This window comes from Cotesia glomerata, linkage group LG10 (assembly GCF_020080835.1).
Source record: "Cotesia glomerata isolate CgM1 linkage group LG10, MPM_Cglom_v2.3, whole genome shotgun sequence".
NCBI classification, from domain to species: domain Eukaryota; kingdom Metazoa; phylum Arthropoda; class Insecta; order Hymenoptera; family Braconidae; genus Cotesia; species Cotesia glomerata.
Window position 1 is genome coordinate 15,194,336 of NC_058167.1, and position 23,129 is coordinate 15,217,464.

A 23,129-nucleotide genomic window follows, 5' to 3' on the forward strand; every position below is an offset into this window, starting at 1 on the left:
TTTTCATATATACATATATATAATATATATAAATATATAAAATATATAAAAAATTGATGTGGGTACTCAAATGAAAGCTCTTGATGAGTGTAACATCAGGATGAGCTTATATCTTAAAAAATGTCAATAATTAAGAAATGACATTATATTTTGTGAAATATTGACATTTTTAAAGATATAAACTCATCCCGATGTTACACTCATCAAGACCTTTGATTTGAGTACCCACATCAATTTTTCATATATTTTATATATTTATATATATATATATATATGTATATGTATATATGAAAAATATATCAAAAATGCATGTGGGTACTCAAATGAAAGCTCTTGATGAGTGTAACATCAGGATGAGCTTATATCTTAAAAAATGTCAATAATTAAAAAAGTACAGTGCAATTTAACAAGAGTCATTATTTAATAATGCAAAATTTTATTTGTTCAATATTTGTTCCAGACAATGTGTCCAGTGTGCTTAGACCGATTAAAGAACATGATATTTTTGTGCGGCCACGGGACATGTCAAATGTGTGGTGATCGCATGTCCGAATGCCCTATTTGTCGCAAAGCAGTCGACAAGCGTATTCTCCTCTACTAGTAGAACAAAGTTCATTTAAGCAATGACAACGATAATAATTATTACATAAGCGTAACGTTAATTTATAAGCTATAACAATTAACTCTCATACGTACTAATCTATGATAACTGATAAGATTATAGATAAAAGTAATTATAATTACTAGACACTAATAATCAATTATAAAAGACTGTGACTGCGTTAAGTTTACACGGGAAGCCGCGTTAACTGCGCACAGATAGTAAGACGGTTCATTTTTTGCAATTTTTTATAATAGCTCTAACAGTTTAAATTAATATTTTTGTAGATGAATTTAAAAATTTTTTACATTATTTCTATTTTTAACATTTACTATTTACTATTAATATATATATACATGTTTAGTTGTCACTGATTGTTGACGTTTATTAACTCTTTATTTTTTATGTTATTTAGAGGCCAAATTATGTTATGCCTAGTTGTTAAATAGGCATTAGGTAATTATTTTTAGACGTTAGTTTATTAATTATAAAGACACTAATTGTTTATATTATTTCAAGTGTAAAAAATTTTATTAAATATATTAGTTAAAATTAATTTTCGATACTTGTTATACAGCGCATGTATTACACAATTATTATTATTATTGATAATAAATTTACTGACTCAGAAAAATAGAAAAAAAAAATAAATATTAATAAAGAAAATAAAAATCGTGTAAAAAATGATTTATTTAAATTTAAATTACACATTGCTAAAAAAAATTATACATTCTAATGATGACAAAGATTAAAACTTAGCCAAATAAAAATATATATATTTATAAATATAATTTGCTTGATGAGTGTGACTTGATAAGAATAATTAACGATGGCTGTACCAAAGCTGCTCGATAAATATTAGAGACAAAATAAAAAAAATACAGCTGACATTTATTTTATTTATAATTATAAACTTCAAGTATTTAATTATTAAATTAAGTAATGAAAATTTGTGTTACAATTTATTAAATTTATTTGTGGCTGCAAACGACCATCATTTTAATTTTAATATTAATAATAAATTACGCAAGCTACATTAACATTCCGAAGATGAGTTATGGTCTGACGATGATGATTTATGCTCTGACGACAGTGATTTTTTATCTCTTGTTTTATCCCGAGTAATACGATCTAGTTCAGCGGCTGCATCATTGCGCATCGCAGCTTTATCGACTGGTCCACCATCTATATTAAACATCAAACATTCAACATTTATTACCCTACTCTCCTCTAGTCTATAAATAAAACGATTATCGTTTAATTTAATTCATTTAATGGCTTACCAATTTTTATGGGACTACTACCAGAACTTCCAGGTGTGTTGGTACCTGGACCACCCGGGGATGCGCCAGTCTTTTTATATAATAAAGAATTGAAAAAGTTTGCTAATACACCTTCACCTGATGGTGTGGCACTTGCTCCTTTAGCGTCAAGTTTTTTATTAGGCGACGGTACCTGCATTTTCATTTTTATTTATTAATTTTAAAATATATTTAATATCAATCTCAACATCAATATTTACCAAGCGGCACAAAAAATTTGTTATTATCTAATCAATTTTTTAATCAAATTAATTAACTTTTTTTGTGTTACTTGAGTGATTACGTGTCTGAATATCTGAGGACTTTTTTTGAGACATGAACAAATTTTTTTATTTTATAATAAATTATTTTTCATCGGAAAAATATTGGTAAATATTTACAAGTGGGTCAACAATTTTTATTTTTATTTTTTTGAACGAAATTTCTATTAAATTTAGTTGTCACAATTTTTTTAATTTTCTTTAATAAATAAATTATGGCAAAAAAAATTATTAAGAAAATGGATTTGTAGAAATTTTAATAAATTAAAAATGCAATTTTTTTAGAATAATTTTTTTGTTAAAGAAAATTAAAAAATTGTCAAGTGACAGCTAAATTAAATGTCATTGATTTTATTGATATTTGTTTTTTTTAAATACATAAAAAAATGAATTAAAAAAAAAAAAAAAGTTGATTATCACAATTTTAAAAAAATTTATATATTTTTTTTTAATTGTTTGTTTTTTTATGTAGTTTAAAAAAAAAAATAAATCAAAAATATCAAAAAAAGATAAAATAGAAACTTTATCCAAAAACATGAGCCAAAATTTTTTCCAACTTTTGAAGGCAAAAAAGTTATCGAAATTTTTATTTTTTTCTATCATGACATTTTTTATCATAAATCCGTCGAAAAAAAAGAATCAAAAAAAATTTGAAAATGTAAATAATTACCAAAATATTTTAACATGCAAAAAAAAAAATATAAATTTATATTTGATGATAAAATAAAATTTCCAGATATTTAGACACAAAATTATGACATAAATACGAATAAAAATATTAATCACAATTACCAGTTGATACCACTGATATTAGATCATGCTTAAATTTAACAGAACACAAAATTATTACACTTTTGAAATAAAAATAAAAACAAACCTTTCATGTACAAGTAATGTTTCATGTATCACAATTATTAAAATGAGTATAAATGGAGTTAGTTACACTCGAGCGACATTTAAGCATGCTCTATTAAAAATCATTGGTACAACCTGTATGTGAGGCCCAGTGCTTGCCTGATTTCGAGTTGTGGGTGATCGAGAAGGATCTCTTAAACCAGACAACGTTGCCTGCTGTCTAGCCAAGAAGGCTTGCTCGTCTTCTGCAACTATTTCGACTTCACGTGCTACACACTATAATCATAAAAAAAAATATTCAAAATATTTGCATTAAATATTTCATAATTTTTTTTTTAAGAAATATTAAAAACAAATTACAAAATAAAAAAAAAAATTTCTCTTGATATATCAAGAGATTTATAATAATAATAAAAATTATTATTACAACAACAACAACAATAATAATATTATTATTGTTGTTATAATCTCAGAAAAAAAAATTACCCAGAATAAAAATAATTTTCATAAAAAATTTCTTAAACAAAATAAAATATTGTAACATATATGTTACAAGACATTGAGAAAATAATTAGAAAATTTAATCAATGAAATATTTTTTAAGATACCACATGAAAGATTAACAATAAATTGATGGATTAATAAATTAAAAAAAAAATGAGTATTTTAAATTAAAAATAAAAAACCTTTCTATTAACTGATGGCTGAGCGATAACGTCACGATAATAATCATCCGGTTTCATTGACTGTAAATTCTCATGGAGGATAGCAATTTTTTTAATGTTATCCCAGCCAGCAGGTCTGAAATTAAAAGTTATTATCATACTTTTAACCTTTTTAACACAAGACTTAATAATAATATAAGGTTATTTTTTAAAATTACTTACATTAGCACAGCGTCCTTTTCTACAACTAATGCAGGTGTCCTAAAAGGTAGATTATAAATTCTATGGGTGAGGTATTTATACAACAAGTCGCAATTTTTGTCTTCCTTAGCAGAACAGTAAAATAACCCGGCTCCATATTGCAGACAAAATCTCCTGATCCATTGTTGCATAAAATCAAAGTGCTCGTCTCTGAAAAATAATTTATTTTAATAAATTTAATAAAATAGCTTTTAATATTAATTAAATAATAATAAATTTACTTGTAATCGTGCTCTTTCTCAAGCGTTGACATATAATCCGTCTTTGTAATTACAACAACAACGTCTAATCCTAAATTGGTAGTGAGTACACCTTCAGGTAATGGTAGATTGTCCGCATCATCATCTAAATTACGGCTTGTGCGTCTTAATGGACTGCCTGGGTCTAATTCATCCCCAGGTTCCGTGTAATCTTGCCACTTTTTCACATCTAAATAATTTAAATTCAATTAAAAATATTCATTTTATTTATTAGCAGTACTCTCGTCCAATTTATCCAATTTTTTTATGATATTTATAGAACAATTTAAAGCAATACGGATCTAATCAATAGACTGTAGTTCGATTTTTGCTTAGTAACTATTCTAGTCGATTTGAATTTACCGTAATGACTGACTTTGCTTGATTCAGAGTACTCTAATTATTTACTCAGCTTCAAAGCTGTTGAGTGGTATATTTACTCAATGATAAGTCTAGGTTAATAGGAAACGTTCTATGAAATCTAATTGAGATAAATGGATCTGCACTAAAAGCTCCACTATAAAAATTAAATCTAAAAAATTTTTTGACAAAATTATCTTCTCATTAAATAAATAATTAAAATTTTTATCATTTTAAATAATATTTTTATTTACAACTTTAATTTATATATAACAATTATTCTATTTAATTGAGTTGTTATTACGGATCGATAAATTGTTTCAATGATTTTATTTTATTTCTAATCGAATTGTTGATTATTATTATTATTATTATTAGATTTAATTTAAAGTTCAACTCAACAATTAATTATTATCAATTTGAGACGTTAAAAAAATTCCGATAAGTAAGTCATAATTAAAATTATAATTAATTATTGACCTTAGAATATTTATAATCTAAATTATTTAAAAAAATATGATACTAAAATTAAGACATTTAAAAATTTTTTAGATTTTTATAATTAAATTATTATGAAAAAAATTTAACATAGAAATTAAAAAAAATGAAAATAAAGTTAGCCGACATCTAAAAATTTTTATGAATTTTTTTATCAAAAAATTATTACAAAAAAATAAAAAAAAAATTTTTTCATTTGTCAAAAACTTAAAAAACTATAAGTGCAATTTTTAAAAAATATTTTTTAGTTATAATTTAATAAATTAAGCAAAATAAAAAAATCAAAAATATCGGCTAACTTTATTATTATTTAAAAAAAAATCTGCTGATTTGAATATCATAAAAAAAAAAATATATAAACAAATAATACGTACTTAATTGTCTACATTTTTGTCTTGTATCATTATCTAGCGGCAATTTATCGATATGGTCACCAAGAAGTGCTGCCCAAGATTGTAATTGGTCGAGAAGAGCCCATGGTGTTGTCATAGCAGCTACTAACATAACTAAAGTATGGGAAAATTTTTCAGCGTTCAATGCATATTTTAGAAGATTTGCATGACCCGGATCGCCGTCTAATACCCATACAGATAACCTAGTTTGATCTAAAAATTCCAAAGGAAAATAGTCACACCCACATAAATATTAATATTAATGACAATCACAGTTATTAATAATAATAATAATTTTACCATCTCTGTAGTCGTCTCGGACATCGATATAAGCAAACTCTAACCCAGATCCCTTTTTAGGGTCCTCAACACCTTGCAATTTGGCAATAAGAGTTGTCTTACCACTTTCATTGTCACCTACAACAAAATAAATCATCAACGATATCATCCGCATGTCACTTGGAAACACCTCACAACAATAAACTTTTTATCGGAATAATATTTATATTCTCACCTAAAACCAGCACATTCTTATTCGAGGGCAATTTGTTGTTTCCACTATTTTGTACTTCAGCTAAAATTGAAGACCTAGACAATAGACACCGAATATCAGTTTTAAATAAAATATAAATAGATAAATGTGTTTAAAGTCGAGCACTGACGTCAAGTTCAACAAGGCGCTGCTATTTACTTCAGTTTCTCGCTTTAAAGATAATTTTATTTTTAAATAAATTCATTTAATTCTTCGTTAATTAAAAATATATTGTTGTTTACTTACCAAAGATTATCTTTATTATTAATGTCTTCTTTTTTCTTTAATTGAAGTCCATTACTCTGCGACATGATCGCGGTCGCCGCCATCATTCATTTCCCTGCCCAAATTCGATTATTCGTAACCATCTACGGTCGAGTTTTAGTACTATATCGGCTATCGATATACTTTCTTCCAGTCGATTTATTTTATTTTCGATTTATTAATACAACTAACAAGTGTTGCATACTAATTTACTTATAAAATTATTATTTTATTCAAGTACTTATTGAATAAATCAAATAAATTTATAATTAATTTTATAATACTGAAGTTAGCCGTCAGCTGTCAATTTTAAAAATTTTTTTAACAAATCAATTACAATAAAAAAATTTTCACTTGTAATTTTTATTAATTTTTACATGTGAAATTTTTTAATTAAATTTTTTTTTTTTTATAATAATTTAATTGCTATTAAATTCAAAAAAAATTTATAATGTCTGTCAACTTCAGTGTCATTTAATTTTACGACACTTGACAATTTTTTTATTTTGTTTTAAAAATAAACTTGAAAATTATTTTTAAAAAACTGCATTTATAATTTTTTAAAACTTTTAATTAGACTAATTTTTTTTTGCTACAGTTTATTTGTTAAAAAAATTTTATGATACTGAAGTTAGCTGACAGCTGTCAATTTTTTGAATTCTTATAATAAATTATTTACAATAATAAAAAATTTCACTAATATCTTTTTTAATTTTAACGAGTGGAATTTTTTTATTAAATTTTTTTCATTATAATTTAATTGCTATAAAAGAAAAATTTCTATTAATTATGATTTTTTTTTCTTCAAAAAATCAATAATAAATTTTTATTCTTTGTAAAAATTTATTTTTTGGTATTAATTCTTAAATTTAATTACATTTTATACAATACGCTGATATTTCCTTCAAAATAATAAAAATAATTCTGTCATATACTTTTTTTCTTCTAAAATTACATCTTAATTTGCACTTTTAATATGTATCAGCTACTTTTTGCCATTTTTTAAATCAACTTATTGCTTACTATTAGAGAAAATTATTAAATGCAAGCAAATTTTGAAGTTTAAACTATAAATTATTAAATATAAATATTAACTGCCTTACAATAATAGTACTGGTAATATTTATCTAAGTACAAATTTTAAATCCTAATTAATTTTGACAAATATTTACATCGATTAAAGTACAATAAATACATAAATACAAATGTCAAAAAACTATAAATTAAATGACTACTTAATAATTCTTAAAGTTATAATTTACTTAAAACTTAAATTAATAACTCTAAACTTGAATACCAATCGGCCGTTCGCCAACGTCATTAGGCAGCTCATTTTTAATAAAATAATCTTTGTCATAAAGCGTAGAGTTTTCCTGCTTTATTTTCAGATACTTGTCACCTAGTTCTGTTCCTTCGAGATGTATGACCCAGATTTTACTTTTTGTATTTGAGTATTTTAGTTTATTTTAGTTAATTACTTAAAATTAATAGAAACAATTATTGTTATTAGTGCGGCGATTATTATTTAATTATTGTATTTATTTAGTTAATAATTTTATATTATTGTTACCGAAGGTATGATTAAATTAAGAAATTAAGCGTGTGAGAAATTATTACGAAGCCGAACGAATTAATTGTAAAAGAAATTAAAATACTGGGAAAATTATTCTAAGTTCCGAACAAGATTTAGTATGAGAAGGTGATGAATGGATATAAAATGAAAGAAATGACGATTATTATTTTGTAAGAAATAAATTAGGTAAGCGAAAATTTTATAAGTCCCGAAGACAATTTAGTATGGAAAAATCAACGAATGGATATATAATGAAGGAAATTGCGATTAAAATAATAAAGAATTGTGAATTTGACGAAACGAATGGATAGAGAATGAAGAAAATTGCGATTAAAATAATAAAGACTTGAGTTTCGAAAATAAAACTTAGAATTTATGGCGAGACGAATGGATGGAAAATGAAGGAAATTACGATTAAAATAATAAATAATTATTCTTGAATGCTAGTACGAGAACACCGGATAGGTGTCTAAAACGACTCTTCCTTTTCGTTACAAAGAGAGTTAGGCAAAAATGATAAATGCCAAAATTTGGCTCGATAAAGCAAGCAGTTCTTTTTCGGGAGAATTACTCGGGCGAATACTCTTCACCAAGTATCCAGAGGATGATACTCTACCTGAGTCTGACCAAGGCTCAGGTAAGTATCATGAACCGACCGGATGAAAGTGCTTCTCCCCGTGCCAAAGCCTTCAGCTGAGGTACGGTAGGTGATCATAAGCCGTAGGTGGGGGCGAAGAGGACACTCTCCATTCGCCTCGGGTAGAGGTTTAGCCCAGGGGTGACGGCTAGTCTCCTGGGGAAGCGGGGAATCAGCTTTTGAAGTTTAGTTCGCGATTTTGACGCTCACGGTGAGTGAGAGTATGTGTGAGAAGAGTGTTCTAACATATTGTTTATATTGTTTAATTTGTTTATATTGTTTATATCGTTTATTAACATGATCAGGCCAATAAAGAGGTTTTTTCTTTTTTCTTTGATTGATTTAAAATAAAGTGTTTTTGTTTATTATTTTGTTATCGATAATGTAATCCCCGTTTATGACCCTGGACTCCGGCGAGCAAATTTCGAGTCGGGGAAAAATAAATTATTATTTTATTTTTATAATTTTTTTTGGAAAACGTGGACGTTACAGATGGCGCTCGAACAGGGACAGGATTAATTTTTTGGTAACGGCCACGTAGTGTAGTTAAAGATGACTTATCGTAAATTCATATTATTGTAAATCTTTTGGAACTTGAGGAACGAGACAAAAAAAAAAATCGTTCCAAAACGCGATTAGCCGGGATGTGAATGTGTTGTCGAAAAGAAGTCGTTCAACCGGATGAAGGGATGAAACTAGAACCTTGAATCTCTGATGTAAACCAGTACCGAAATCTAAGGTGTCCGCAGTGTTCTGAGCAATTCAAAGATGAGACCATGCCCTGAGGTAGGAGTCACCGTCATCAAGAATTACCAGTCACTGAAATAGCCAATGAAGTTGAGGAACTCGTTGAAATCAGAACTTGTAAAAGTCCTGTGTGCCACTATGGGCAGGCACCTGAAAAGTCCTGTGTGCCACTATGTGGGCAGGCACCTGTAAAGTCCTGTGTGCCACTATGTGGGCAGGCACCTGAAAAAGTCCTGTGTGCCATTACGTGGGCAGGCACCTGAAGTTGAATCCGAAGCCGAGTATGAGCAGAACTTGAACCACGACGCATCACCGTAGAATGACCGTGAGGAAGATCCATCCGAGGTCCCGATTGTGAACCAGACTCAGCGATGAGGACACCGAAAGAAGATCCGCGTAAAACCGAGTAAAGACCCCCAGTTGCAAAAGATACCAAATTTAAATTCGAGAGTCTGTTTAGTTACATAGTTTACTAGTACCGAGCCTGTTTATTGACCTGAAAACGTGAAAAGAAAATTATTTTTTGTTTGTAAGCTGAATGACATGGCGTGCGAAAGCCATTTATAGCGTTTTTGTCGTTTTCACAACCATGGAGATGTCAAAGATCAACAAGATGTTGACTGAGCTTCAGAAAGGTAGAAGAATGGACCAAAAGAAAAGTGGCAAACCAAGTTCACCACTTTTCTTTCCGAGGAAAGAGGGGTATGACCCAGATTTTACTTTTGTATTTGAGTATTTTAGTTTATTTTTAGTTAATTACTTAAAAATTAATAGAAACAATTATTGTTATTAGTGCGGCGATTATTATTTAATTATTGTATTTATTTAGTTAATAATTTTATATTATTGTTACCGAAGGTATGATTAAATTAAGAAATTAAGCGTGTGAGAAATTATTACGAAGCCGAACGAATTAATTGTAAAAAGAAATTAAAATACTGGGAAAATTATTCTAAGTTCCGAACAAGATTTAGTATGAGAAGGTGATGAATGGATATAAAATGAAAGAAATGACGATTATTATTTTGTAAGAAATAAATTAGGGTAAGCGAAAATTTTATAAGTCCCGAAGACAATTTAGTATGGAAAAATCAACGAATGGATATATAATGAAGGAAATTGCGATTAAAATAATAAAGAATTGTGAATTTGACGAAACGAATGGATAGAGAATGAAGAAAATTGCGATTAAAATAATAAAGACTTGAGTTTCGAAAATAAAAACTTAGAATTTGGCGAGACGAATGGATGGAAAAATGAAGGAAATTACGATTAAAATAATAAATAATTATTCTTGAATGCTAGTACGAGAACACCGGATAGGTGTCTAAAACGACTCTTCCTTTTCGTTTACAAGAGAGTTAGGCAAAAATGATAAATGCCAAAATTTGCCTCGATAAAGCAAGCAGTTCTTTTCGGGAGAATTACTGGGCGAATACTCTTCCCCAAGTAATTCCAGAGGATGATATTCTACCTGAGTCTGACCAAGGCTCAGGTAAGTATCATGAACCGACCGGATGAAAGAGCTTCTCCCCGTGCCGAAGCCTTCAGCTGAGGTACGGTAGGTGATCATATAGTCGTGTAGGTGGGATCGAGCTGGAGACTATCCTCTCGATCCTTGGGGACGGCGATTATGAGGTCGAGGAAGTCGGCTAGATACCTCGACTTCGGGGACCTGGGTGGCAGCAACCGCGGGAGAAGGGAGTTGGAGACTATCCTCTCGTTTCTCTCCGGGGAACTTCCCGAGTAGGAAATTGACCCACTAGCGCCGCGAACTGGAGAACGCGATTTTTTTGAGTTTGAACCGCGAATACCGTCGTGTATGTTTGGATAGAAAGTTTCTATCGTATTAGTGTATATTGCTTATATTGTTTCTTGATTTTGAACCGCGTTAATGATTTTGAACCGCCAATATGTGTGAAAAGAGTGTTCTAATGTATTGTTTATATTGTTTAATTTGCTTATATTGTTTAATTTGCTTATATTGTTTATATCGTTTATTAATATGATCAGGCCAATAAAGAGGTTTCCTTTTTTTTGATTTATTTAAAATGAAGTGTTTTGTTTATATTTTGTTATTGATAATGTGATCCCCGTTTATGACCCTGGACTCCGGCGAGCAAATTTCGAGCCGGGGACAATTAAATAAATTATTTTATTTTTATAATTTTTTGGAAAACGTGGACGTTACAGATGCTCTCTCACGAACCTGCATGAGTCTAGCTTGTAAATAATTCCGTGCACGTACTGCAAATAAGATTCTCTCGATGACATGTACACCTTGAGCTTCTTCTTCTGATCCTCGACTTCTCCGTATTTTCGTTCGATCCTCAGCTTCAACCTGGGGATTTTTAAGTCGATTCGCTTTATGGTTCGGAAAACGTAGACTATGTTTGTAATCGACTGGAAGATTCCTTTTTTTGGGTTGTCCTTTTTTGCTATACACCAACCCTTGCAGTCACATGTCTTATCCTGAGATTAGACAGAAATAAATATTCATTACTTTAATTTTAATTAATTTATAAATAAAAAAAATACATAAATTAATAACTTACTTCTGGGTTTACTTTCTCAGCCATTTTTTCATTCCAGCAAAAATAAGTTGTCAAAATTTTTTTGTAAAATTGTTTAAATTAATAAAATATAAAAATCATCATTTTTTACTATTGTATTCAATAAATTGGAGTAAAAATATAAAAAACAAATTAATTTTTTGTTAATTAAATTTATAAACAAAGGTTAAAATTTGTATATCAACAATCAGCTGATTTTGTATGTCATAGTCAATATTTAAACATTCGTTAGTGTTAAAAAATTTTTACCGGCACCAGATGGCGCGCAACTTCTCTATATTATCTCATAGAAAACTGGTTACACTTGAAAATGCTTGAAAACTTAACCTGTGAAATTGACACACGTTTTTATTTATTGTAATTGTAATAATAAGGAATAACATTGTTTAAAATTAATATTAAATTTATTAAATAAAAACAAATAATTAAAATGGCTGAGAAAAAAAGTAAGTAAATTTATTATTAAAATAACTATCTTATGATAGTTAGTTACTGAAAGACATTTAACAATTTTCAATTTTTAATTAATCTAAATCAAAATAAATAAAAAATAATTTATAATTTTTTTAATTCTTTAGTTTCAATTCTTTGTTTAAGATAAACCAATAAAGTTTCATACTATTTTAAAATCAAAAATTATTTTTAACTTTCAACCTTCATTAATAAAAATAAATCTCCAATATTTTTCTTTAGATTAATTTTCATTATTAAAATTGAATATTATCTAATAAATAAAATCCAACAGAAATGCGCGAAGGAAAATACCCAGGCAGAGCTCCAGTAGACAAAGAAGTCCTAAAAAAATATCACCGAGGAACCGGAGTGGAAGTGCGCCGCAGTAAAACCAAGATAAAAAACAAGTACAACATAGCTCGTTTAAAAAAACGGGAAAAACTGATTGAGAAGACACTCGAGGACACTGCAAGAGCCGAGTTGCTTCTAACAGAATCCGGAGGATACCTTGAGACAGATGCGGGAGAGACTACCACTCAGTTCCGACAGACAGAGATCGCGGCTAACGTCGATATAACTTCCGCGGCGAAGTATTTCGACCTAGACCTAGCCTTCGGTCCCTATTACCCGAAGTACACTCGGAACGGCAGGCATTTACTGCTGGGTGGTAAGATGGGTCACGTTGCCGCTTTCGACTGGGTCACGAAGAAACTATCATGCGAAATGAACGTCATGGAGTCCGTGCACGATGTAACTTGGTTCCACCAGGAAACAATGTTTGCAGTGGCTCAGAAAGAGTGGGTCTACGTGTACGACAATCAAGGAATAGAAATTCATTGTTTGAAGAGGATGAACAGAGCAACTAAGCTGGAATTTTTGCCGTATCACTTCCTTCTTTGCAGCGGGTCCAGTGATGGTAATCTAGCCTGGGTCGACGTGTCCACTGGAGAATTATTGAAGCGTTACAATACTCAAGTCGGCAAGATCCGAGTGATGACCCAGAACCCGATAAACGCGCTCCTATTAGTTGGGAACTCCAAGGGAGTGGTGTCGATGTGGTCGCCGAATCTCCAAGAGCCTTTAGTGCGAATGCTTTGCCACAGACAGGCCATCAGTGCTTGCACTGTCCATCCTTACGGGACTTACATGGCGACTAGTTGTCCAGATCGCTCGCTAAAAATCTGGGACGCGCGTCAGCTCACTGGTCCGGTTCACAACATCATGCTGAGGTCTCCAGCGGACAATTTAGCCTACAGTCAAAAAGGAATGCTCGCTGTGTCCACTGGCAACGTTGTTGAAGTCTTCAAGGAAAGCGGCGCTGATATGAAACGTTATTTAAGCCACAGATCCTCTTGGAATGTGTCAGGAATGCAATTCTGCCCGTTCGAGGACGTCCTTGGTGTCGGCAGCGAGAAAAAGTTCACTTCTCTTTTAGTACCCGGCTCTGCAGAGGCGAACTTTGACGCTCTGGAGGTCAATCCCTTCCAAACTAAGTCTCAGAGAAACGAAAGAGAGGTCAAGAGTCTGCTTGATAAAATTCAGCCGGAATTTATTACTCTTAATCCGGAAGCTATTGCTGAAGTTGATGTTTCAAAGTTGAAGGAAAAAATTGACGCCAAGAACAAGCTGCCGTTTGTCAAGCCCAAGGATATTGATTTCAAGCCCCGGAAGACTAAGGCTAAAGGAAAGGGAGGCACTGCCAAAGTCGTCAAGACTAAAAAGATTCTCAAGGAACTAGAGAAACGCAAGGAGATTGAAAGTTTGCCCACGATTAAGAAAACTAAAGTTGAGAAGAAAGTGCAGAAAAATTATGGACAGGCTCTTAATAGGTTTTTACCTAAATAAATTTTTGTATATAATGGATAATTGTGGAATAAAATTTTTTAAAAGTTTAGATTGTTTTGATTTTTATTATATATTTTTTAACTTGAAGCAATATTTATTATATTTTTCGAATAACAGTGCTCTATTAAAAAATAATAATTGTCATATAAGAGTATAATAATTGTTAACAATAGGTAATGTTGTTAATTAAATTGAATATATATTTGATTTTAATAATTAATTTTGGAAAAGCGTGCGAGTAAAGTCGATGTAATCTAGAGCTGCTGTTATTGGTCGTTCGGTTTTCGGATCAACGTATGGTTTCATGCGGGCTACGCAGTAATCAGCCATCTCTTTAGTGAGGTTCTGAAAAAAAAAAAAAAAAAAAATTAATTATAATTATTAAGGTCAAATCAAAAGTCAATTGTTTTCAATATTACAATTGTCATAAAAATTGTTTTTGTTAAATACCATCAGAATTAATTTAATTTAATATACTGATGAATTAATCCTTAAGAAAAATTTTTAATTTAATAAAAAAAAAATTTTTTTTAATATCAAATTCTTTAAAATAAAAATTAACAATATTTTTAGCAAAAAAAAAAAAAAATAACAACGATCCATATTACAATTGTCATAAAAATTATTTTTGTTAAATACCATCAGAATTAATTTAATTTAATATACTGATTAATAAATCCTTAAAAAAATTTTTTTAATTTAATAAGTAAAAAATTTTTTTACTATCAAATTTTTTCAAAAACAAAAAATTAACAATATTTTTAGCAATAATTAAAAAAATTTCAAGACTACTTACAGCATAAAGTTCCTCTTTGGTGACATACGGCCGATCTGCAGCAGTAATAGCCCGGAAAGCGTTCTCGATTTCCTCCGAGCTTTGAACATTCTCAGTTTCCTTACTAATCATAAACGCCATGTACTCTTGCAAAGAAACGTATCCATCTCGGTTAGGATCAACAATATCCAGAATATTCTCAAACTCAGGATCAGGCTGGCCCTCTTCCACCATCGGCAAATCATACCCAAGAGCTCTTAAGCAAGACTTGAACTCTTGATGATTCAACCGTCCACTCTTGTCCTTGTCAAAGTGCTTGAACATCATCGAGAACTCCTTAAGCGCGTCTTCAGACACCCCAGACTGGTTTCTCGCTTGTATCTGCTGCTCCAAATTGTGCTGCATTCTCATTCCCAGCTGGTCCAGTTGATCCCACTGCTGAGCCAACCCCACAGTACTGTGCTCAGTATAACGATTGTCAAGGATCAAATGTTCCTCGAGAGTAGCTCCAAGGTCCTCAATCTTCTTGAGATCTTGCCTGCGAGCCCGAACCTCCTGAGTCTTCCTTTTAGTAGCTTCCAGCTGCTGCTCCAGCGATCCTGAGCCCTCCATCATCGAGGTCCTGGTCTCAGCCAGCCACTGGTGGAATGCATTAGCATGCTTAGCAAACTCTTTCCTCAGTTTATCATTCTCCTCTTGACGCGTGGCTTCCTTAGCAAGCTCAACATCTCGCTCCTTGATGATCTTCTGCAAATTACGCCAGGTGTCTTCAAGAGCTTCCATCGTGAACCAGGTGTACGGGTTAGGACCAACGTTGAAGCTCTTGATCTGCCTGTCCAGTGCAGCCAGAGCCTGGAAGTCCGCTTCAGCCGACGAAAGACTGGCCTGGAATTGCGCGTGAGCTTCTCTGAGTGCGCGGATTTCTTCAATGCTGTTACAGCGCACGGGATCAGTCAAATCTTCCTCGGCATTTTCAAACCAGGAGTTGAAAGCTGAAGCCTTCTTTGCGAAAGTCAGATACAATTCTTCGATCTGACGGAACTGCTCCTGCATGCGAAGCAAACGTTGTTTACGCGCGTCAGAATCTGCAAGTAATTTCTGCCAGCGAGTGATAACATCAGCGTGGCGCTTCTGAATACTAGCAGCTTGATCATGACCAGAATCAACGAGTCTCTCCTTCAAAGTCGTGATATTCTGGATACCTTCATGCTCAAACGCATGCAGTCCCGCGTCAAAAGTCTCCTGCTTGGTCAGCAAAGTCTGGACTGTTGACAAGTCCCGTCCAAATTCCTCGGAACGAACATGAGTCTCCTTGTCAGCGATCCAGGACTCGACGACATCTGCCTTCCACATGAACTGCAAGTAAGCCGAGTTGTCATTAAGCCTGGTCTTGCGTTTAGCAGCCAGACCACCAAGCTGTTCAAGTTTGTTCCTCAATTGGTTGCAACGCTGGCCAATAGCATCCGCGCGATGATTACCAGCCTTGATAAGAGCTTCTCCAGCGTCGCAAGTTTCCTTGCAGCGTTCTCCATGTGCAGCAAAGTCAGTTTCAAAGGCGTCGTGCTTCTTCAACAGCCCCTGAACGGCAGCCATAGTGTCTCCGTAGTCTTCAACAGACAACAGCTGCTGTTTCTCAGTAATCCAAGCTTCCTCTTCTTCAACCTTCGCCAGGAATTGCTGATAAGTCAATGATTCATCAAGCTTCTGCCCGCGAGTCGCTGCCAGTTGTTTCAGCTCAGCCCAGGCTTGATTAAGAAGCTTCAAACGCTGCTCTATTTCCGGGACTCCCAAGTTAGAAACATCCATCAGTTTCTCTCCGGCTTCTTGGACAGCTTGGATGGCTGGTTCGTGGCTAGCCAACTCAGCTTCCAACCTCTTGTGCTTCTTTTTAAGATTCTGAACTCCGGTCAAATCGCGGCCGTAATCGTCAGAGCCGACCAGCAGTTTCTTCTCCTTGATCCAGGACTCTTCATCAGCAATATCGCGGAAGAATTGATGCAGCGTGTTAGCTTCATTAAGACGAGCTTGGCGATGAGCTGCCAAGTTTCTGATTCTTTCGTACCGTTCGTTGATACTCTGTCGCTTTTCTTGAATACCAGCCGCGTCAAATTGTCCGCTTTCAATCAGCGAATCAGCTTGTCCGTTCATGTCTTTGATTCTTTCTTCATGGGCCTGAATGTCAGCTTCTACAAGCTGGTGCTTCTTCATCAGATTCTGAACAGACGCAAGATCCTTACCAGCATCTTCAGAAGTAAGCAAACTCTCAACTTCTCCAAGCCAGAAATCAAGATCTTTTACAGCTGCGATGTAAGTGCGCTGCTTGTTAGCTTCCTTGAGTTTCAGAGACTTCTCAGTGGTCTTCTGGGTCAAGTACTCCCATTGGTCAGCAATGGAAGCCAACCGCTTCTGCACAGCGTCTTCAGAGCCAGCACACTGGTGCTTTTCAATAAGATTTCCTCCCATTGCTAGAACTGACTGAATCCTATCAGCATTAGCAGCTAATTCAGCTTCAAAAGCTTGGTGCTTCTGGTGCTTGGACTGGATGTTCGCTGGGTCCTTGTAGTTTTCTTCCGTAGCTAGCTGAAGTTTCTCGGCAATCCAGTTCTCCATTTCATCAGCGTCTCTTGAAAATTGCTGAAGAGTCTGCGACTCTCCTAGCTTGGATCTCTTTTCAATCAAAGCATCTTTAAGGTGTCGCCAGCGATCCAACACCTGGCAACGACGATCGTCAATAGGCTTAGCAGCGTAGTGCTCAGCAGCGATTAGTTGATCAGCAAGAGTTTGCAACGCAGCAATTTTTTCTTCATGAGCATTGATAGCCTTGTCAAAGTCCTCGTGTTTCTTAATCAACGCTTCAACATTGTCACTGCTGTCAACTGCGTCAGCGGTGCTGAGAAAAGCTTCCCGAGCACTCATCCAGTTCTCAGCTTGCTCGCAGTCACGACAGAACAATTGAAGCTCAAGATTCTGGTCCAGTTGCATGCGTCTCTGGATCCAGGCTTTCTCCAACTCTTGTCTTGCCTCAGCCATAGATTCAAGCTTCTCCTGAATCTCAATGCTGGCATAGTGACTTGACTGCAAAAGCTGCTGGCCGAACAACTCGAAAGCTTGGAATGTTCCTGCTCTTGCATCAATTTCAGTTCTGTGTTCTTGATGACGCTCTAGAAGAGCTTCAGCTCCAGTTACATCAGAGGCCAGTTCCTCAGAAGCGACCAAGCCCATCATGGAATTAATCCAAGCCATAAGATCCCGGTAGTCGCTGAGGAATCTCTGAAGGTCGTAAGAATCAAGCAGCTTTTCTTTGCGAGAATTGGCCTTAGCAGTAAGCTGAGTCCACTCTTCATTAATTTCCTTCTGCTTGGAATAAGTTTGTTCAGCAGTATCAGGATGGGATTGCATCAGCCTATTAGCAGTTTCATCCAGCTGCTTAATTTTGTCTCCCAAAGCCGCCAAGTCTCTTTCAAGGCCCTCGTGCTTGCGCTGCAGAGCCTGAACACTGCGCAAATCCTTTCCTAAATCATCATTATTCAACGCAGCGTCTTTCTCCCGGATCCAGTCCTTAGTTTCATCAACATCGCGATGGAAACGCTGGACTTCATGAGCCGAGCCCAATTGACTCGCCCTCTCAGCAGTAAGCGTCTGCAAACTTGTCCATTTCTCATTCAAGTCCTGAATCTGCGTATGAATCTTCAAAGCTGCCTCAGTTTGTCCAAGACTCATCAACTGCACGGCGATTTCATTCATCTCAGCCAGTCTAACCTCATTGGCCTTCAAGTCAGCCTGGAAATCATCAAACTTCTTCTGCATAACTTCAACTTGCTCCAAATCTTCACCAACATCCTGAACCTGGGCGTGGTTTTCCTTGTCTTTGATCCAGGTAGCGAGCTCAGCTGCTTCACGAACCAAAACGTACGCTTTAGCCGTTTCATTTAACTTATTCTGGCGCTCGCGAGCCAACTGAAGCAAGTCATCGTACTGAGCCTGAATTTGAGCTTGTCTAGCAGCAATAGAACTCTGCTCGCGCGCCAAGTTCTGCTGAGAAGTGCTCAAGCCTGCTTCAGGTTCAACCCGCTTAACATAAGCAGCGGGAACAAAGCCTTGTCTGTCATTGACCTCAACCTTCCACCAATCTTTATTGTTAGAGTTCAACAGCGTCAAAGTGTCTCCCTTTTTCATTGATACTTCTCTTGGAGACTTCTCAGCGTAATCATAAAGCGCAACGACGCATTCTTTACCCGCAATTTCCACCGTGGGGGTCTCTTGTTGCCGACAAGCAGCAGCTTGCTCTCTCAGAGCCGCAATAGTGCTCGCAAAAGCTTCCAAATCACTTACAAGCGCTTCATGTTTCTTCAACAAAGCTTCCGAACTGTCTTCATCCTTTCCGTAGTCTGAGTTCAGAACAATCGGACGTTTCTCCTTCATCCAAGACTCAGCTTCATTGGCATCTGCAAAGTACTGATGCGCTTGAAGCGAATCATCCAGATCAACCTTGCGCTGTCTTGCTTTCTCCTTGAGTTGTCCCCAGTGTTCATCAAGCGCAGCTAAACGTTGGCTGATTTCATCCGCAGCAAAGTGACCATCCTGAAGCATTCTTGAACCAGCTTGGCAAACAGCAGCTACTCTGGGCTCGTGGTTGTTTATTTCCGCCAGAACTGCCTGGTGTTTCTTCTGCAAATTCTGCACACCAATCAAATCTCTTCCACGATTAGTACTTGCAGCAACAGGTTCTTTTTCGCGAATCCAAGCTTCTTCATCTTCAATATCGCGGAACAGTTGCTGGACCTGCAAAGAGTCCAACAATCTTTGCTTGCGGATGCTCATCGGCCTTTGAAGCGCCGAATATCGGCCCTGAAGTTGCTGCTGCTTTGCGCGAATATTATCCGCGTCAAAGTGTCCAGTGCTGACAAACTGTTCAGCGGCTTGGGAAATGCTTTCAATTCTATCAGCATGGGACCCAACATCAGCCTCCAACAAAGCGTGTTTCTTCTGTAAATTCTGAACACTCGTAAGATCCTTGCCGTAGTCTTCGGACATCAATTGACCCTCGACTTCCGACAGCCAGAGCTCGATATCTTCAACAGTGCGATTGAACTGCTGTTGCTGCGAAGCTTCTTGTAATTTAGTTCCTTTCTTCTCCGATGCTTTAGTAAGACTCTCCCAGAGTGTGACAATTTCATCAGTCCTCGCGCGAATACGGTCGCTGGCGTAGTGGTCGCTGTCAATTAACTGTTGTCCAGTAGAAACCATTTCTTCCATCCTAGTTTTATTAGCATTGAGCTCTTGCTCGAAGTTCTGGTGCTTCTGAACCTTGCCGTTCAAGTTTGTAGGATCAAGGTAACTGTCATCAGTAGCAAACTTCAATTTTTCATTAACCCACCCTTTAGTTTCATCGCAGTCACGTTCAAACTGCTGAAGCTTGTAAGCATCTTCAAGCCTACGTCGTCTTTGAGCTGACTTTTCAAGCAAAACAGCGCGACGCTCCAACAGAAGCTGACGACGCTGAGCAACATCATCTGCCGCATAGTGTTCACCTTCGATTAATTTCCCAGCAAACTCATCTAGTGCCTTGATTTTTTCCTCCTGCGCTGCCAAAGACTTGTCAAAGTCCTCGTGCTTTTTGATCAAAGCTTCAACACTGTCCAGCGAGTCTCCAAGATCTTCATTCGCGAGGAAAGCCTCCTGCTTGGCCATCCAAGCATCAGCTTGCTCGGTGTCGCGATAGAATAGTTGTAAATCCATACACTGCTCATATAAAATCCTCCTTTTTTCCCAGAGAGTCAGCAAAGATGATTTGTCTTCTGCGAGAGAAGTCAATTTACGAGCAACTTCTTCAGCAGCGTAGTGCTTGCGCTCCAGAAGCTGGTTCCCAGCAAGAGTAGCCGCGTCAAAGCTGTCAGCTCTGGCATCTATCTCGCCCTTATGCTCTTGATGACGTTCCAGAAGAGCCTCGGCTCCAGCTACGTCCTTGGCTAGCTCGTCTGCAGAAATAATAGCTCGCATGTCGTTCATCCAGGAAACGAGGTCCCGGTAGTCTGCTAGGAAGCGGTGGAGGTAGTAAGACTCGTCTAGTTTCAAGCGACGTTCTTTAGCTTTAGCTGTCAAGCTCTCCCAAGACTGGATAATCTCTGCGCGCTTCGCTTGGATCTGCTGAGAGTGATCTACTTGATGAATTCCTGCCAGTCGATCAGCTTCGGCTCCCAGAGTTGAAACTTTGTCCTCCAGAGCTGCTAGATCACGTTCTATTCCTTCGTGCTTGCGTTGGAGGGTTTGGACACTCGCGAGGTCCCGGCCGAAGTCGTCTGAAGACAGAACTACGTCTTTCTCCGCGATCCAGGTCATTGTTTCATCAGCGTCCCGGTTAAAACGCTGGATCTCGTGAGCTCCGAAGAGTTTTTCTTGCCTGAGAATCGCAAGCTGCTTTAATCTTTGCCAAGACTCGTTTAGTTCTTCCTTTCTGCTCAAGATTGTGTCGCGCTCTGGGTGGCCGTCCAGCAGCAGCTTCTCAGCCAGCTCGTTTACTTCTGTAACTCTGTACTCCTGGCTAGCGACGTCCTTCTGGAATTCGTCAAATTTCCTCTGGAGAACCTCCACGTGCTCGAGGTCGTGGCCAAACTCGTCGGTGGTCACGAAAGCTTCCTTGTCTTTGATCCAGAACATAACTTCGTCGCAATGACGGATGAATTGTACGAGGACTAGGGCTTGTTGGAGTTTTAATCCCTTGTCGGCTAGTCTGGAGAGCAAGAGTTCCCAAAGACGGTGCAATTCTTCGAGACGCTTGCGGATCAAGTCGCTGGAGAAGTGGTGCTGGGCTATCATCTCGGAACCGGTATTGTCCAGCAAGACAATTGCGTTTGAGTGAGCAGCCACTTCAGCTTCGAATGCTTGGTGCTTCTGGATTTTTGCTTGCAAGTTCGTTGGGTCCTTGTAGTTTTCATCGGATGCTGCTTGCAGCTTTTCGTAGATCCAACCTTCGAGTTCGTCCGCATCACGTTTAAAATACTGTGTAAATATAAATTAATTTATTAAATATTATTCATGTTTAAAATTAAAATTAAGTTGTAATTATTGTAAATTAGGGGACAAAATAATTTTTTATTTTTGTTAAAAAATAAATTATTACTCAAATTTTTATTTCTACCTGTGGAATTTTTTTATTAGCTGATTTATTAAAAAAAAGCATCAAATGTCTGTATTAAATTACTTATTTAGATTTTATTAAATTTAAAATAAAAATTAAATTAGCCGACATATGAAAATTTTGATAATTTATTTTATTGAAAAATAATTTTTAAAATATATCGAAAAATTTTTATTTATTTAATTATAAAACAAATCATCTTAAGTTTGTTTTATATTTATGAAACGTCATTGCACTCCATTTGACTTATGTGCATTGATTAGACTTGATTAATTTTTTGTTACAAAATATTTATTTTTTCCGAATGAAACATTTAAAGTTTTTTTTTTTTAATCATTTATAAAAATGAAAATATACAGATGCATTTTAATAAATTTTTCAAATTGTAAAATTGATTTTTATGTCAATAAAAATTATCAGATGTCTTTCTGTTATGCACATTCTTTCCAAATACTTGCTCCAAATAAATAAAATAATAAATAACTACAAATTATTGAAATATCAATGACAAAAATTATCAACTATCTGTCACTTATCTTAAATACAATAAAAAAAAGTAGGACAAATTAATTAGTGACGATTAATGAATTAAAAATGACGTACCTGAAAACGTCGGGAGTCCTCAAGCTTGTCACGTTTGCTGCGTGCTTCGGATTTAAAATTGGAATATCGTCCAAGCACTTGTTCACGCCTCTCCTGGATATCCTCCGGATTCTCGAGGATCCTCACTTCCTTGGGAGTTATTTGGTCCATTTTAGCGGTTATTATGAACCCGAACAACGGGATTAGCCCAAAATGGCCGCCGGGTGTGGCTACAAACTTGCTCTCGGTATTTAACGGTAATCAATACACAGTTTTAATCTGCGCAATCGCTCGTATCACTTCTGAAAATATTAACAAATTATTAATTAATTATTTTATAGCACACAAAAAAATTTAAAGATTTCAAGTTACAATTATTGGGAATTTATCCAACTGTTGTTTAATTATTTAAGAGACTTACTCCTAATACACGACAATCTTCGATCATTTACCGTGAGTCACTGATAAATTTAACGCTGATGCTCACGCCACCACTCAATTTCCTCACCAACACATCCAAACACATCTCTTGAACTTATTTAAAGGTAAGAGTATAG

At 34.9% G+C, this 23,129-nt stretch overlaps 5 protein-coding genes across 8 annotated transcripts in view; 2 read left to right on the plus strand and 3 right to left on the minus strand.

Annotated features, from left to right (window-relative positions):
• The window catches only part of LOC123272498 (E3 ubiquitin-protein ligase MIB1-like), a 48,360-nt gene extending 47,250 nt beyond the window's left edge, over positions 1-1,110 (plus strand). Inside the window, exon 8 of one of the 2 annotated variants that reach the window (XM_044739346.1) lies at positions 461-1,110. In XM_044739346.1, the coding sequence (XP_044595281.1) occupies positions 461-601 (141 nt within the window). In that variant the 3' untranslated portion in view covers positions 602-1,110. The remainder of the gene's footprint in view (positions 1-460) is intronic. The other variant, XM_044739347.1, reaches the window with a different exon arrangement.
• A 163-nt stretch (positions 1,111-1,273) lies between these two features.
• Positions 1,274-6,365, minus strand: LOC123272499 (cytoplasmic dynein 1 light intermediate chain 1). Of its 2 annotated transcripts, none has more exons than XM_044739349.1 (10): positions 6,232-6,365; positions 5,968-6,041; positions 5,754-5,870; positions 5,436-5,666; positions 4,186-4,393; positions 3,926-4,114; positions 3,725-3,839; positions 3,198-3,314; positions 1,885-2,056; positions 1,274-1,786 (listed from the first exon to the last, which is right to left on the minus strand). In XM_044739349.1, exons 1-10 carry the CDS (start codon positions 6,315-6,317, stop codon positions 1,638-1,640), a joined length of 1,458 nt encoding a protein of 485 aa, XP_044595284.1. In that variant the 5' UTR covers positions 6,318-6,365; the 3' UTR covers positions 1,274-1,637. The 2 variants fall into 2 exon arrangements, with proteins under 2 accessions (XP_044595284.1, XP_044595283.1); XM_044739348.1 differs by having other exon boundaries at positions 3,174-3,314.
• A 1,110-nt stretch (positions 6,366-7,475) lies between these two features.
• On the minus strand, positions 7,476-11,877 carry LOC123272535. The gene is made up of 3 exons (XM_044739398.1): positions 11,762-11,877; positions 11,402-11,678; positions 7,476-7,669 (listed from the first exon to the last, which is right to left on the minus strand). The coding sequence occupies exons 1-3, from the start codon at positions 11,783-11,785 to the stop codon at positions 7,533-7,535; spliced, it is 438 nt and encodes a 145-aa protein (XP_044595333.1). The 5' UTR covers positions 11,786-11,877; the 3' UTR covers positions 7,476-7,532.
• A 201-nt stretch (positions 11,878-12,078) lies between these two features.
• LOC123272497 (WD repeat-containing protein 46) lies at positions 12,079-14,126 on the plus strand. Its single transcript, XM_044739345.1, has 2 exons — positions 12,079-12,225; positions 12,525-14,126. Exons 1-2 carry the CDS (start codon positions 12,210-12,212, stop codon positions 14,075-14,077), a joined length of 1,569 nt encoding a protein of 522 aa, XP_044595280.1. The 5' UTR covers positions 12,079-12,209; the 3' UTR covers positions 14,078-14,126.
• A 32-nt stretch (positions 14,127-14,158) lies between these two features.
• On the minus strand, positions 14,159-23,103 carry LOC123272472 (spectrin alpha chain). 2 transcript variants are annotated; one of them, XM_044739258.1, is made up of 4 exons: positions 22,945-23,052; positions 22,594-22,874; positions 14,874-21,851; positions 14,159-14,422 (listed from the first exon to the last, which is right to left on the minus strand). In XM_044739258.1, exons 2-4 carry the CDS (start codon positions 22,741-22,743, stop codon positions 14,294-14,296), a joined length of 7,257 nt encoding a protein of 2,418 aa, XP_044595193.1. In that variant the 5' UTR covers positions 22,744-22,874; positions 22,945-23,052; the 3' UTR covers positions 14,159-14,293. The 2 variants fall into 2 exon arrangements, with proteins under 2 accessions (XP_044595193.1, XP_044595194.1); XM_044739259.1 differs by having other exon boundaries at positions 14,198-14,422; positions 22,994-23,103.
• Between the last annotated feature and the right edge of the window lie 26 nt (positions 23,104-23,129).